Source organism: Gekko japonicus, unplaced genomic scaffold, assembly GCF_001447785.1.
Source record: "Gekko japonicus isolate JY-2015 unplaced genomic scaffold, Gekko_japonicus_V1.1 scaffold1678, whole genome shotgun sequence".
In the NCBI taxonomy this organism is placed as follows: domain Eukaryota; kingdom Metazoa; phylum Chordata; class Lepidosauria; order Squamata; family Gekkonidae; genus Gekko; species Gekko japonicus.
The window spans coordinates 195,593-211,856 of NW_015169829.1; the positions used below are offsets into that span (position 1 = coordinate 195,593).

The following is a 16,264-nucleotide window of genomic DNA, read 5'->3' on the forward strand; positions in this document are numbered from 1 at the left end:
GAAGAGTCTGGGACTTTTCAGCTTAGAGAAGAGACCACTAAGGGGGGGCATGACAGAAGTTTATAAAATTATGCAAGGGGTGGAGAGAGTGGACCCTGACAAATAACTTGAGGGTGGGCATGCAGTGGGAAGGGGGAATCAGTGACAACTCTTCATTTGCCCTGGGTACACTCCCAGGGGGTTCAGCTAATCAAAACTGCCTGCTGCATCACCATACAAGCCGTACACACGGCCATCTACATGTAAGCATACACATTTTTTAAACCGCCTCGCCTTTCCACAGAAGCTAAAGGTGGCTTACTATCACAATCACATTAAAATCATATCACAGTTAAAACACAGAATATACATCGAAAGCAACGTCACAGAAATAAAAGAAGCAACCTGATGCTAATTACGGCTTTAAAAACACACAAAGAAACCCCATTTTAAAACTAGCAGCCAGAGGCCTTTCAAGAAATCGTGCCGTCTTTGGAAAACCTGGCAGAGATGACGCCATGTACGCTGTTTCTAGGAGCCTGTTCCAAACTGTAAATGTAACTGATGGGAAATGCCCGGGCACATCTGCTCACCACCCTCAGTGATGGCACAAATAGGAAACGGTTCATTTATTATTATTTATCAATTTAACGTATACCCCGCCCTACCCCACAAGTGGGCTCAGGGTGGCTTACAACATAAAACCATCAGGCAATGGAAACAATAAATGGCAGCAACAGATGATAACAAAAACCCGTGTCTCATGTCAGGCAAGGAATAGCAGGCACCCCCAAGAAACTCCAGTGCACAAATAATATCCAAAACACAGTCAGGGCACTGGGAGGGGGGCCATGGACAGGGGAGGCCTGGCGGAACAGCCCCGTACACGTCATCTCTCCTGAGACCTCCTTGAGGATGCTCACGCAAGGTATTTTTAAAAAATAATAAAGCCATCAAAATGATCATTATTAAAAACAACCCCCACCAACAGGACATTAAAAAAAATATTCAGTTGCTTAAAATAGTATCCCGCTCACACAGGGTATTTTAAAAAAATAATAAAGCCATCAAAATTATCATTATTAAAAAAAAACAACCCCCACGAACAGCGCATAAAAATATTCAGTTGCTTAAAATAGTATCCATGAAACAGCCCTCAGCCTAGACTAATGCTAAAAAGGGCTCCGATGCAATACCTCGGTTAAAAGCCTTGGTACAAAAAGAAGGGGTACCTGCAAAGGTATTAAAGTAGGCATGAGGCCAGCCTCAAGGGGGAGGGCATTCCAAAGGTGAGGGGGCCAACACTGAAAAAGTCCAGCCCCTGGCTGCCATCTGCCTCTTTTACCTCCCCCCCTTTGAGTCCTGCCTCCCTCTGGTGCCACCACCCTTTGCTTCCGGGAGGGAAGGAAGGCAGACCCCCACAACCCCAACCCTGCCTGGCTAGGATTTTCTCCCTGACTCTTGCTTGCATTCAATGCTCCCTCTAAGCTGTGGAGTCTTGTGAGCAAAAAATCCTGCTTTGTGAGCTACTGGCATTAAAGCTGTGAGTGAGCGATTTGGCTACTGCATAAATTAGTTTGCTCTGGAGCTGTTCTTCCTGAGCTGAGACAAAAATGTGTGAGCCGGAGGCTAAAAAAACTGTGAACTAGCTCACACTAACTCAGCTTAGAGGGAACACTGCTTGGATTCCCAGCATCTTCCATCCGGGGAGCTTCCAGTGCACACTGGCAGCCTTCTCTTTGTCCTGCCCGTCCCAAGAGCAGCCTTAGGCTGTTAAAGAAGTTTAGGGTTGATAAGGAAATATTGTACGTATTTCCATTTCTCCCCATGAACCCCAAACCAAAACCCAGTCAGGAAGTCTTCTCTCCCAGCTCCACTGTTTCACCTCTCCCCCACCCCTTGGCGTCTAAACTCGGCCGTATGAAAGTTGTGATCCACTTTTGGTTCCTGACCCACGATTTGAGAAACACACGGGGTCTACTGGACTATCTACGAAATGATGCAACGGAACTTACATATTCTCCATAGGTATCCTGCGCCAGAGGTGGTGGGATAGATCGGTAGCCAGCGGATGGAGGGACTCCTCTTGCCCTGGGAGTCAGAAGACCACGGCCACGAGCGACGGGACCTCTGCCGGGAGGTACTCCTCTGGGTGCTGGGGCCCCTCTTGGAACGCCTGCGGGCGGGGGTGGCACACCTCCACGGACTCTACGGGTAAGACCATAGTTTTATATATAAACAGCACAGTCCATTTCCTCTTCCTCTCCATCCACAAGACTCGCTGCTGTAAACCGTGGTTTTGACATCAGAAAACTATGGCTAAGAGAGAAATACCCTGCCAAACAACATTCTAACTGAAGGATTATTGTTTATTTATCTCATCTGCTTCCCAGACCAAATAGGGATTTCAGAGGAGAGCACATGTGCCCCCTCCAAATAAGAGAGAAAGCAGCACAAAATAATCATCAAAACCACATGGCACCCCCCAAACCCAATACACTCAAAGCCTGCTAAAAAACATAATAACATAAGAGAAGCCAATGTTGGATCAGGCCAATGGCCCATCCAGTCCAACACTCTGTATCACACAGTGGCCAAAAATACCAGGTGCCATCAAGAGGTCCACCAGTGGGGCCAGGACACTAGAAGCCCTCCCACTATTGCTCCCCAAGCACCAAGAATACAGAGCATCACTTGCCCCAGCCTGAGAGTTTTTATCTATACCTTGAGGCTAATAGCCACTGATAAACTTCTGCTCCATATGCTTATCTAATTCCCTCTTGAAGCCATCCAAGCTTGTAGCCACCACCTCCTCCTGTGGCATGCCTGGCGGTGAATCTTCAAGTGAAAAAATAATGAATTGAACATTTGTGATTGAAAGGAAGGACGATAAACACTCTAAGTGGGTAAGTTTTGTTTATTTATACCCCACCCTTCCTCCAATGGGGATCCAAACCAGTTTACATTATTGCGCCCCTCTCCCTCCCTTTTCCTGGCACCACAGGAGAGGAGATGGGGGCAAGCTTGCCCCTTAGGCATCCGATACCTCTACCTGAAGAGAACCAGGTGTCCTGATGAGGCAGTCCTCCCAAGGACAGCCCACAAAAACAGGACTGTCCAACTGTAACTGTGCCCTAACCTCATCACCATTCTTCGGTTGTTAAGAAAACCAGTGTGGTGCCCTGACCTGGATAACCCAGGCGAGCTCGATCTCGTCAGATTCTCACAAGCTAACCAGGGTAGACTCTGGCAAGTACTTGGATGGGAGACCTCCAAGGAATACCAAGTCGGGAGGGACAGAGGCAGGCTTTATTCAGCCACCTCTCTGAATATCCTCCAGGCACCCAATAGGCGTCAGTCACCAGAGGTCAACGTGACTTCCAGGTACGCGCATACACACACACACACAAACCAGAAAAAATACCAAAAAGAAAACCAATGTGGTGTTGTAGTTAGTGCTGGGTTAGCTCCAGGGTAACTCGGATTCAAATCCCCACTCATCCATGAAGCTCACGTTGAGGCCTTGGCCCAGCCAGCCATCTCACCTACTTCATAGGGTTGTTGTGGAATAAATATCAGGGAGGGGAACACTCTGTGCTGCCCTGAACTACACAGAAGGCAAGAAGGATAAAATCCAAATACGCAAGTCAACTTTATGCCAACTTCTCTGCCATCAACCTAGCTGATCCAAGTGGACCAGCAGCATTTGCAACGGGGGACCCCTTGCCCTGTCAGAACACATGGCCCACAACCTCTGGCAGCTTCTGCAGACTGTGCATTATATGCTATGTAGGCAGGGGGTTTTGCCTGTTTCGTCTCAAGTCGCAACTGACTTACGGCAGCCCATAGGAGGTTTTCAAGGTAAGAGACATTCAGAGGTGGTTTGCCGTTACCTAAGCCTCTGAGTCTGGCCCGTAGCTACAGTGGGGCTATTGGGGGCTCCACCCCCTTCCTTAAAGCCCCCCCCGCTTCTTAAAGGCCCCCTTTCTGAGAAGTGGGGGGGTGGCACGTGCCCCTCTCAATCCCCTCCTGTAGGATTTATAGGGCTCTACAGCTGAATGGCAGGGAGCACGTGGCCTGCCGATCAGCTGGAGTGTCCTTTAAATCTCGTAGGAGGGAAGGAGAGGGGCGCACCCCCCTTTATTATCACAAATAACGGCAGCCCCATCATAAAAATGTTTGCCCCACGAGCCACAAAATCCTGGCTACAGTCCTGCCTCTGAGTTGCAACCAGTGTTAACTCTAAGCCGAGTTAGTGTGAGCTAGCTCACAGTTCTTTAGCCTCCGGCTCACACATTTTTGTCTTCGCTCAGGAAGGGACGGCTCCGGAGCAAACTAATTTATGCAGCAGCCAAATCGCTCGCTCGCCAACTTTGATGCCAGTGGCTCACCAGTAGTGGAATTTTTGCTCACAAGACTCCACAGCTTAGAGGGAGCACTGGTGGCAACCCTGGTAATCCCACCCAAATACCAGCCAGGGTGGACCCTGCTTAGCGTCCGAGATCTGACGAGATCAGCTAGTGTGGCCTACCCAGGCCGGAAAGTGTAAGCATACAAATACATGCAAGTTATCATGGGCTGCTTCTCCTATGTCATCACATGACAGCCTATATACAGGTCGCACATTATCCCCTGCACGTAAGTGCCTGCAGAACAGAAACTGAATATGAAAAGTAGCAGGAAAGCATAATCACAGATCGCGCACGGACTCTTGGGTTGGAGAAGCCCACAACGGAAAACAAGCTCCAGATGAACACCGCGCCAGAAAGCCAATGCGCAGGCGGTCTCCCTCCCCACGTTCCAGAATACGCTCGTTTGGTTCCAAGCATCTTTACACACATTTAAATGAAAGGTGTAATTTAAACTGTCACAATATTAAATGCCTATTAACGAGGATGGTGGAGCACAGAAGATATTTGTTTGGGTGACAATTTCACCGCTTAATTGGCAACCTCATGTGTGTGTTTTTTAAAAAAAGACCCTTCTATGTCCAGGAGATAAATCAACCACATTATAATGAGATGTGCTACTTGGAATTAGCATGCAAATATGCCACTGATGGACTTGGGAAATGTCCCCGCTACTCTCAATAAACAATCATCATCAAAAAGCCTTTGGGGGAGTCTAAAACCTCAAGCTCTATCAGCCTTCGAGTATGTTAGCATACATCAATATGAAAACTAGATATTTCACCGATTTGCATCATGCTTAATGCGTGCACCTCTCGCAACCATCTGGTTCCCTCTCTAGATGGCCAAGAGTTGATTTAAATCTGCGATTCAACAATTTGTGCCTTATTTCAGGGGATGAAGGACAATAAGCTGCTGGTGGATATTCAAGGCTCTCTGCCATTCACACCAGGCACGTGGTTGCCGCATGGTGTATAAAAAGCACTCGCCATTCTGCGCATTGTTTCTGACTCAAGGCCAACTCCTTTGTTACACCCAACCCCATGGAAACGCTTCCTGTTCTCCAGAGCTGCGGCATCAAGGACGCTGCTACCTGGATGACTCTCCTACAATGCGGGAAGTTTCCAGCCCACAGTTGTCAGAAGTGGATGCCACTGGCATTGAGAACGCTCCACGTGACTGAGATAATCTACACATTGGATGGCTTGCAAATAGTGCAGTGCCATTGTGTGGAGTCATTGCTTGGTAACTCCCATAAGCAGGTAGCGGTGCTGAATGATGCTGACCTAGGGTTACTGGCTTCAGGTTGGGAAGTTCCTGGAGATCTGAGTGAGACTTGGGGAAGAGATGGGCCTCAGTGAGACATAACAACATAGAGCAGAGGCATGTCCAACTTCGAACAGGTAGTGATCTATTTTTTCCGGTCAAAAATGCCGGTGATCTACCACCATGAAAGTAAAGTTTCAAATTAGATTTTAACCCACTAACGTTAGGTTCCACCGCCCGCCCCCATTTATAATGCACCTTCTGTCATTTACTGGTAAGCAAAATAAGCAAAAACAAAACAGACTCACACAAATAAGTTGAACCGAAACTGTCCAGCAAACCAGGAGACCAAGTCGGGCTGGTGATCTACCTCTGACCCCTCCGCGATCTACTGGTAGATCGCGATCTACCTGGTGGGCAAACCTGACATAAGAGTATACCCTCCAAAAGCAGCTGTTTTCTCTACAAGGAAATGATCTCTGTTGTCTGGAGATCAGTTGTAATTCTGAGAGTTTTCCAGGCTCCAGTTTGGTGTAGTGGTTAAGAGCGTGGACTCTGATTCTGGGAGAACTGGGTTTGATTCCTCACTCATAAGAACATAAGAGATGCCAATATTGGATCAGGCCAAAAGCTCATCTAGTCCAACACTGTGTCACACAGTGGCCAGAAATACCAGTGCCATCAGGAGGTCCACCAGTGGGGCCTGGAAATTAGAAGCCCTCCCACTGTTGACGACTCCCCCAAGCACCAAGAAGACAGAGCATCACTTGCCCCAGAGCCCCTATCTCTACCTTGTGGCTAATAGCCACTGATGGACCTCTGCTCCATATGCTTATCTAATTCCCTTTTGAAGCCGTCCATGCTCGTAGCCGCCACCACCTCCTGTGGCAGTGAATTCCATGTGTTAATCACTCTTTGGGTGAAGAAGTACTCCTTTTATCCGTTCTAACCCGACCGCTCAGCAATTTCATGGAGTGCCCACCAGTTCTTGTATTGTGAGAAAGGGAGAAAAGTACCTCTTTCTCTACCTGCTCTTTCCCATGCATAATCTTATAAACCTCAATCATGTCACCCCTCAGTCGTCGTTTCTCCAAGCTAAAGAGCCACTCCTCCATATGCAGCTGCTGGTGTGACCTTGGGTCAGTCATAGGTTCTTTCAGAGCTACTCTCTTAAGGGCAGTTCTCGAGAGAGCTCTCTGAGGCCCACCTACCTCACAGGGAGTGAAGGGCGGGGAATAAATCTAATTTCTTCTTCCAACAAATTAGCTAGTGTCATAATGCCCCTGGATAAATTGATGGTGTGGCCTCATTTGGAATACTGTGTGCCGTTCTGGTCACCGCACCTCAAAAAGGATATTATTGCATTGGAAAAAGTACAGAAAAGGCAACTAGAATGATAAAAGGGTTGGGACACCTTCCCTATAAGAAGGTTAAAGCGCTTGGGGCTCTTTAGCTTGGAGAAATGACGGCTGAGGGGTGACATGATCGAGGTTTACAAGATTATGCATGGGATAGACCAGGTAAAGAAAGAAGTACTTTTCTCCCTTTCTCACAATACAAGAACTCGTGGGCACTCAATGAAATTGCTGCGCAGTTGGGTTAGAATGGATAAAAGGAAGTACTTCTTCACCCCAAGAGTGATTAACACATGGAATTCACTGCCACAGGAGGTGGTGGCAGCTACAAGCATGGACGGCTTCAAGAGCAGAGGGCCATCAATGGCTATTAGCAATGGCTATTAGCAAGTATAGATAGGAACTCTCGGTCTGGGGCAAGTGATGCTCTGTATTTTTGGTGTTTGCTGGGGAAACAGTGGGAGAACTTCGTGTCCTGGCCCCACTGGTGGACCTCCTGATGGCACCTGGTATTTTTGGCCACTGTGTGACAGAGTGTTGGACTGGATGGGCCACTGGCCTGATCCAACATTGGCTTCTCTTATGTTCTTATTTTTTTTCTTCTTAGAGGAAAACTTAGAGTTTAGAGGGAACACTGGTAAGAAGTACCTCTGGACTTCTGTTGTAATCAGAAGAGTGCTACACAAGTAGGGACCTGTGAACTTTCATGGAAGAAAGGCTGGCATGGAGCTCTTGTATGAAAACACAGCTTTCCCCCACTTCCCACCATCTTTTAAGCAGGGAAAGAACGAATGGGAATGGCCAGTGCTGACAGTACAGTTCTGCAAAGGATGTCATTCAGACTAATAGAACCCCTCAGCCCAAGTTGCAGCATCCCTGCTGCAGCGTAGAGAGCCAGTTTGGTGTAGGGGTTAAGTGCGCGGACTCTAATCTGGGAGAACCGGGTTTGATTCCCCACTCCTCTACTTGCACCTGGCTGGATGACCTTGGGCAAGCCGTAGTTCTGATAAGAGCTGTTCTTGGAAAAGAGCAGTCTCTGTCAAGAGCTCTCTCTCAGCCCCACCTACCTCACAGGGTGTCTGTTGTGGGGAGGGGAAGGGAAAGGGGTTTGTAAGCCACTCTGAGACTCCTTTGGGTAGTGAAGGGCGGGGTATAAATCCAATCTCTTCTCTCTCTTCTTCATAGTTTTGGGGACAACATGGATGTGTGAGCTCAACTACCTTCCCTTTCAGCTATGAATCTGTCACAGGGCTTTGGGCAAGGCAGAAGACAGACTGATCATTTTGCTGCTCAACTCCCCAGCATGGTTCACGGGGGATTATTATTCTGACACCCACAGTTTTTCTGATAGGGTGGTATGGTTTTAACCTCCCTTCCCGTTAGGGCCCTAGCATGCACGCTCAAGTTCATCCCCATGTTACCAATACAAGAAATTAAGGTATCGTAAGAGCCAGAGTAGACCAGAAGAGTTGGGGTGGCATCCTGGTTAGCACACTGGGCTAGGATCTGGACGACTTGACTCCGTCCTCTGCTGTGGAAGCAGCCATTGACCTTGGGCCACTTAATGAAATCTTAGCCTAATGTACCTCACAGGACTGTTGTAAGGATAAAATGGAGGAGAGAACAATGAAAGCCGCTCTGGGTCCCATTAGGGAGAGACGTCTAAACCAGGTAAATAAATAAGCCTTCAAAATGACGATTGGCATGCAGTGCAAGCAGTGTGAAGTGTTGTTGGGATATGAACTGAAGATCTGAATACCTGCTCAGCCACGACTTTGGTGGATTTGGACCAGCCAGTTTAACCCATCTCAAAGTTCTTATGAGGGTCAGACACAACCCGCATGGACACCACAAAGAACAAGGAAATAAAACAGACTTCCTAGTCAACTAAAGTTTATTTAGCAATGATCCAAATGCCTTCGAATCTGGTACCAGTCCAGACAGGGGTCACATATCTGTGTTATCTCCACACTATAAGTACTAACATTCTGTGCCGAGGAAAGCTGGATTCTCCAATCAGTGGTGAAAGGACACTGGACGAGTTTGCAGGGCTGCTCTTATTCTGCACAATTTATTATTTTCGGGGGGGGGGCTGCCTCACAGTGAATCAGACTGTTGGTCCAGCAAGATCAGCATTGGCTACTCAGACTGGTATAGCTCTCCAGAGTCTCAGGGTGAGATCTTCCACGTCACCCACGGCCTGACCTTTTTAACTGGAGCTGCCGGGGACTGAACCTGGGACCTTCTGCATGCCAAGGAGATACTCTACCACTGAGTCACTGCTGCTCCCAAGGTGGGCAGCGAAGGACTGCTACACGTTATCCATTCAAATCAAGAGACATCTATTACTTAGAAAAGTGTATCTTTCCAGCTCACGATGAAGAACCGCTACAACAGCTAACATCATACCTACTTATGGCGGCACAAACCACCATCACAGCTGCCTGGAAGTCACCTAAGTCTCCAAGTTTAGAGGCCTGGAGAAATAAAGTGTGGGAACAATTCCTGATGGATAAGATAAGTGACACTTTAAATATAGCTCAGACGAATCTCTGTACAACGAAATCACTCTTTGAGCGCACTTGGTTCCCTTACCTTCAATATATGACTGAGAAGGATTTACTCCCAAACAATCCGGCCTATGCTTCTTGGTTATGTTGCTGAATATAAAACAGTATAACGTACTCCAGTATTACAAACTTTGCACTGTATATAACAATATAGCTCCTATCAGTATCCTTATAATAAGAGTCTTTGGTTGCTTTTGGATTTAGACCTTAATGTAGCTACAATTTTTTTTAAAGCAAAGTGTCTATTGCTTGGTATTTATACTCTGTTTGGTTTTGGTATTTTTGATGTAGTATGTTGTATGTTGTCATTAAAACTTGAGCCACCATAGGTGGCTCAACAGGTAGATAGCTGCAAATATATGAAGAAATAGATGTGTTGAGGTAGTCCAGTTTATTAGAATCTAGCTGAATTACTCATATCATCTTAACATGTATTATTTTAATGTTGGCGTCTGAGAAGAATTACCTCCATTCTATGTTTGTTTGTCCTTAACGTTTGTATGATTTTGAATTTTTTAAAATAAAATTAAAAAGAAAAAAAAAGAAAAGTGTATCTTTAATCGATGGTATTAGATCTTCTAAGGAGGACCCCGATACTTGCCCTCCCCCCCAAAAAAAACTGTCCACACATTTGCACACATACACCACACATCCACTAGGGTTGGAAAGTTGCTCTCTTTTCAAATGAAGCCCGAGGGCCAAAGTACATTTAAAAAGAAAAAGAAAGAAAAGTGTATCTTTAATCGATGATATTAGATCTTCTAAGGAGGACCCCGATACTTGCCCTCCCCCCAAAAAAAACCTGTCCACACGTTTGCAGACAGACACCACACATCCACTAAGATGGGCCGCTGATCTGGTCTAGCGGGGCTCTTCCGTGCACATTCACAAAGCAGATACGTGTAACTGGAGATGGCTGGTTCTTCATCTGAGAAGTACAACTGAGGAATGAGAAGTGAGAGCGGATAAGGCCATTTAACACTTCCCCCTCCAATAATTTTCCCACTCTAAAGGTCACCAGAGCCACTTTTCCCCTCCAACTGGCGTGGTTACAAATTTCACACTGCCTTCTCGCAAAGCACTTATTGAGGCTAAACTAACGCCAGACTGAGACATCGCCCTGCCAACAAAACTCCGTATGGTCAAAGCAACTGTATTCCCAGTAGTCATGTATGGCTGTAAGAGCTGGACTGTAAGGAAGGCCGAGTGCCGAAGAATAGATGCTTTTGAATTATGGTGCTGGAGAAGACTCTTGAGAGTCCCCTGGACTGCAAGGAGACTGAATCAGGCAATCCTGAAAGAAATCAACCCTGACTGTTCCCTGGAAGGCCAGATACTGAAGCTGAAGTTCAAATATTTTGGCCACCCAATGAGAAGGGAGCACTCCCTGGAGAAGACCCTGATCCTGGGAAAGATTGAAGGTCAAAGAAGACAGGGACGGCAAAGGATGAGATGGTTAGACAGTGTCATCGATGCAACGGACATGAAATTAAGCAAACTTCGAAGCACGACGGAAGACAGAAGGGCCAAGCGTCATGTGACGTGACTGAACAATAACAACAGCAACAAAAATGCCAGACTGTAGTTACACATGTTTGCACTTAACATGTAGCTAGGCTCTAGGAGTCTTTGGATGCGGATCTCCAAGTCCGGTACCACGTCCACGTTCCCCTCAGAGTTGCAACATAGAGAAGAGGTAATGCCTGGCATCAGATTTACAGCAGAGGCACTCAGGATAATTAAAGACCCATTCCTGGAGAAAATTTTCCTACAGAAGCCCCAGGAAACTCTTCGGCAACCGTGCCTTTCAGCTCGGCTTGTGGAAAAGTTGCCAGTGGTTGGATGTCTCGAATCTGCAGAAAGTTGTGCTGGCCGGGTTGACTGGAATACATCATTCAGTGGCTTTTTAAGAATGCCAGGGAGCATGTGCCTTTATGAAGAAGCTGTCAAACAGCCCAACACAAAACGGTACCCTATCAATCAGCCTTGCAAACTGTGCCCTAAAGGGAGCAGTGGGAATAAAGAATGTCAAGAAACAAATAAGGCATTTGAATACTTCCAAAATGAAAGGCTAAGATTGCCACATGGAAGTCCAAGTTCACATAAATCTGCTTCTTGAGGGTGATGAAAAGGTTTGTGCAAATCAAATGCTTGCATAGTCCCCAAGGAGGCCTGGGAAACTCCCAGTTTGGCACGGGTGGCTAAGAAATGCAGCTTACTTTCTCCCAGCTCCTGAACAAGGTTGTGTGACACTGCCGTTAGAGCATCGGACGAGGATCAGGAAGACACAGGTTCAAATCCTCAGCTGGCTTTTCAATTTAAGAAACACACTGGGTGACCAAGGGCCACTCATACTTTCTCCCTCAGCCAGGCTTCTATCACAGAGTTTTTAAGAGGATAAAATAGGGACAGGAGCTGCTTAGAGGGAGGGCACTACTGTCAGATCGCTGGGAGACTGAAGCCTCAGCTATGCAAGAAGTCATGCCTCACCACCTCTCTGGCTTGAACTGGCTGCTTCTTGGTAGCTTCGTCTCAATGCTTTATTTTCTTGTCCTTGAGAGCCAGTTTGGTGTAGCGGTTAGGAGCGCGGACTCTAATCTGGGGGAACCGGGTTTGATTCCCCACGCCTCCACATGCAGCTGCTGGTATGGCCCTGGGTCAGTTACAAGTTCTTCCAGAGCTGTTCTCCTGTGAGCAGTCCTCAAAAGAGCTCTCTCAGCCCCACCTACCTCACAGGGTATCTGTTGTGGGGAGGGGAAGGGAGAGATTATAAGCCGCTCTGAGACTCCTTTGGGTCGTGAAGGGCAGGGTATAAATCCTTCTCCTCCTCCTCCTTCTTCCTTCTTCTCCTTCACAGGCATCCAGAGTGCTTTCGGAAAGCCCAATTGACAGTTCTCAGCCATACCATGGTGGTCTCCCTTTTCCTGGGCATGGAAGAATGGGGGCCTCAGACTAAAGTTTCTCCGTCCCCTTTAAGTAACTTCAACAGGCTAAGTACAAGCCTAGCCAACAGGGTCTCTCCTAGCTCTTCTCCGATGTTCTGCGCCTTGGAACTTTTCTTTCCCCAGCCAGGATTTCTGCCGCACCCTTATCCTTTGGGAACAAGACAGCTGGTCCCCGCCCAGCCAACAGCAGAAAGTCCCTTTCTGACAAGGTAATATTCACTTCTGGTCAGGCCAAGAGAGATGACAAGCTGAAGCCCAGCACTGGATAGGCTCGGATCTTACACATTTGAGGTTTACCCTGTGGAATTTCAAGCATGCCTTGCCCACGGGGCTCTGGAGGCAACAGAACTTGGACCAAAACAAAGGTCTCGCTCAGCTGCTTTTACGTTTCTGTTGCCAGGTTATGACAAGCCTCTCAAGGATGGTACCTCAAGCTGGCAGTCCTCATTAAAATCAGGACGTAAAAGAAGAAAGAAAAAAAATTGCCAGGCTGCACCCCTCAGGCAGCAGGATGACGTCAAGCCACACAACCGAAACTTTGGTAATGCTTCCAAAAGTTGTCACAAGTCTTACTTGTCCCAAAAAGTATGCTGCTAAAAACGAGCTGAAACGACACCATTCTTCACCATGCGTGAGAGATGCTAAATTTATAATTTCGACAAAGCCAAAGTGCCGAGAAAAAAAGTTTTGTGTTTGCTTACATAATTTTTTTTTTTGGCAGAGAGGGCAGCTGGGGTGCTAAAGTGTGGGAACATGCCTTGAAGTAGAGGGGAAGCATGTGATAACAGTTTGGAAAGTCGAGTTTGAAGCTTGACGTGTGTTCCTGCACATAGCAAACTGACAGTCTACCCGCCCCCCATGCAATACTGAGAGGGCAGATGGCTAGTGAAACAGTGTGATCTGAATACTGAACAGGAGGAATGCAAATGGATGACTGGAGGGGGGCAGAATGCAAGGACACATCTCTGGCTGTACGGCTGAAGCTCTTTGTTGTTGTTGTTCAGTCGCACAGGCGAGACCGACTCTTCGCGACCCAATGGACCAGATCCCGCCAGGCCTTCCGGTCTTCCGCCGTCCTCTGACGTTGGCTCAATTTCATGTTCGTTGCATCTATGACACTGTCTAACCATCTCATCCTTTGCTGTCCCCGTCTTCTTTGACCTTCAATCTTTCCCAGCATCAGGGTCTTCTCCAGTGAGGGCTCCCTTCTCATTGGGTGGCCAAAGTATTTGAGCTTCAGGTTCATTATCTGGCCTTCCAGGGAACAGTCAGGGTTGATTTCCTTTAGGATTGACTGATCTGATCTTCTTGCAGTCCAGGGGACTCTCAAGAGTCTTCTCCAGCACCATAGTTCAAAAGAGTCTATTCTTCGGCGCTCGGCCTTCCTTATAGTCCAACTCTCGCAGCCATACAAGACTACTGGGAATACCATTGCTTTGACCATGCGGACTTTTGTTGGCAGGGTGATGTCTCTGCTTTTTTATCATGCTGTTGAGGTTCGCCATCGCTTTCCTCCCAAGGAGCAGGCGTCTTTTAATTCCATAGGGGTAAACCCTCCCTGAACTCAGTGGCTCTTACACTTGAGTAAAAAGGTCAGGATGCAGCCCTTAGGTGGTGGCTTGTTTAGCCTGATGGTGGTAGAATGTGTCGACCCAGTAGGGTTTCCAGAACAAGAGACTTACAGAGATGGTTTGCCATTGCCTGCCTTTGCGTAGCAACCTTGGACTTCCTTGCTGGGCTCCCAATCCAAGGAGTAACCAGGGAAGACCCTGCTTAGCTTCTGAGACTAGCCTGGGACCATCCGTCAGCGTTGAGTCAACCCAGAGACAGCTGAAGGGAGGAGGCGAGTGAAATCAAGGTTCTAAATCGACTTCCAAGTCTTCCCTGCCCCTCCTTTCAAGAAGCTCTGGCTGGCACAAGAAGTGGCCCAGGATCTTGAACTCTGCTCTGGTCTTTCCAGCAGAGATTGTAGTAGGATCACAGCAGCCATGCTCTCTCTACGGCTCCCTCCCTTCTCCGTGTGTTCCATGCACCAACCTGTTAGAAGATGGTCAAGAAGCACTGAAAACCTGCATCTTCTCCTGTCTACCATTTTGCTTATCGCAGTCCTTCTGACTTCCACCCTGACCTGCACATAAATGCTTGGGGTGGGAGTGTGGGGGGTTTAAACTATTTTGAGGCCGGCACACAGGAGGAAGACATCTCCAACAGGTAGTGGTCTGTGCCCATGGTGGCCTGCTATAACCACATGTTGCGGCGTACACAGATGATCTTTTGGTTGTCTTTTAAACACACACACACACACAACTTGTTCTAAAAATTAATATGGTTTGCATACGTGGGTGCTTCTCCCAGGTACGCATTAAGCTCCCTCTTGCTGGTTTCACGAGCAGTACAGGGGCCAGGCACTTTATTATTAGAGATATACAAGCTTAGTTGGGGGGAGACAGAAAGGATTTGCACACACCCCACCCACCCAAGCACAAATCTTCCCCCTCTTCAATGAGCTCTCAGGGACCTGCGCAATGCTCCCTCTAAGCTGCGGGGGTCTCGTGAGCAAATATTCTACTCTGTGAGCTGCTGGCATTATGGTTGTGAGTGAGCGATTTAGCTGCTGCATAAATTAGTTTGCTCTGGAGCCCTCCTTCCTGAGCGGAGACAAAAACCTGTGAGCCGGAGGCTAAAATACTATGAGCTAGCTCACACTAACTCAGCTTAGAGGGAACACTGGACCCGAGTGGGCCTCGTTTCCCCATCTTTTTCCTCTTTCGTCTATTAACTGACTTTCACATTCTCTCAACATTCTGTGCTAATCCTTAAAAACAAAGTTTAACTTTAAAAAGTCATTTTTCTGCATACCCAGAAGTGCCAGAGACCCAGAGGTGGGAACGGTCCTGGCGGCTGGGGTGCCAGAGGGAAGTGCCAGAGGCAGCGGTGACGAGGGTGCGGCCCCATACCCGGCCCATGTTGCTCAGAAGAGTGTGGGCCGAGGAAGGCGCCGCTCGGACACGCCCGGTGGTGATTCAGAGGACAGTGTCCCGACCCCCAGCAGCCCCAGACACCGGAGCACAACTTACCTTGTTCCAGGAAAGCAAAGAAGGGACGGAAAGGGAGACAGGAGTCAACATAAGAACATAAGAACATAAGAGACGCCAATGTTGGAACACACGGGGCCCGGCAAAGATGCCGGCAACAACTCCTGAGCGATGGAAGGGGTGGGGCTTCCCAACTGAGTCTAAAGGAGGGAAGCAGCCAGCCAATGAAGCAAGGGCCCCGGGGGAGACAAGCAGGCAAGGAAGCCTATGGGGGCCAGAAAGGGGTCGGAGGAACAGGCCAGGTGTGGGTGGAATAAAAGAGGGGTGGAGGCCAGAACCAGGGAGGAAACGAAGAAGGTAAGAGGAGGTTGCCTGCCAGCTGAGAGAGACTTGGAGGCATCCCTTTTGAATAAGCTCCTGGGGGAGAGCAGGCTACCAGTGGTGACGTAACCCTGGGCCCTCTCCAGTATCTGAGGTTCCTGGCCAGGGGTCTTTTCGGGCCGGAGCCCTCCGGAGCGCCGCTCCGCCAGTGCGCGTGGCGGCAAGCCCCGCCCCCAGGTCCCCTAAGCCGCGCGGGAGCGCTGCGGCTCGAGGGAGGCCCGGACAGCCTCCTCCCCGGGTCCCCCAAGCCGCGCGGGAACGCTGCGGCTCGGGGGAGGCCCGGACAGCCTCCTCCCCGGGGCCCCCCAGCCGCGCGGGGACGCT

The 16,264-nt window shown here is 48.4% G+C and overlaps 1 protein-coding gene across 2 annotated transcripts in view; it reads right to left on the reverse strand.

The window, feature by feature from the left end:
- Positions 1-16,264, reverse strand: part of KHDRBS3 (KH domain containing, RNA binding, signal transduction associated 3) — a 196,786-nt gene that overhangs the window by 53,040 nt on the left and 127,482 nt on the right. For both annotated transcript variants that reach the window (XR_001482677.1, XM_015417270.1), the window contains exon 6: positions 1,995-2,187. Coding sequence is in view for 1 of the 2 variants with exons in the window: in XM_015417270.1 (XP_015272756.1) it covers positions 1,995-2,187 (193 nt within the window). In the remaining variant the exon portion in view is untranslated. The remainder of the gene's footprint in view (positions 1-1,994; positions 2,188-16,264) is intronic.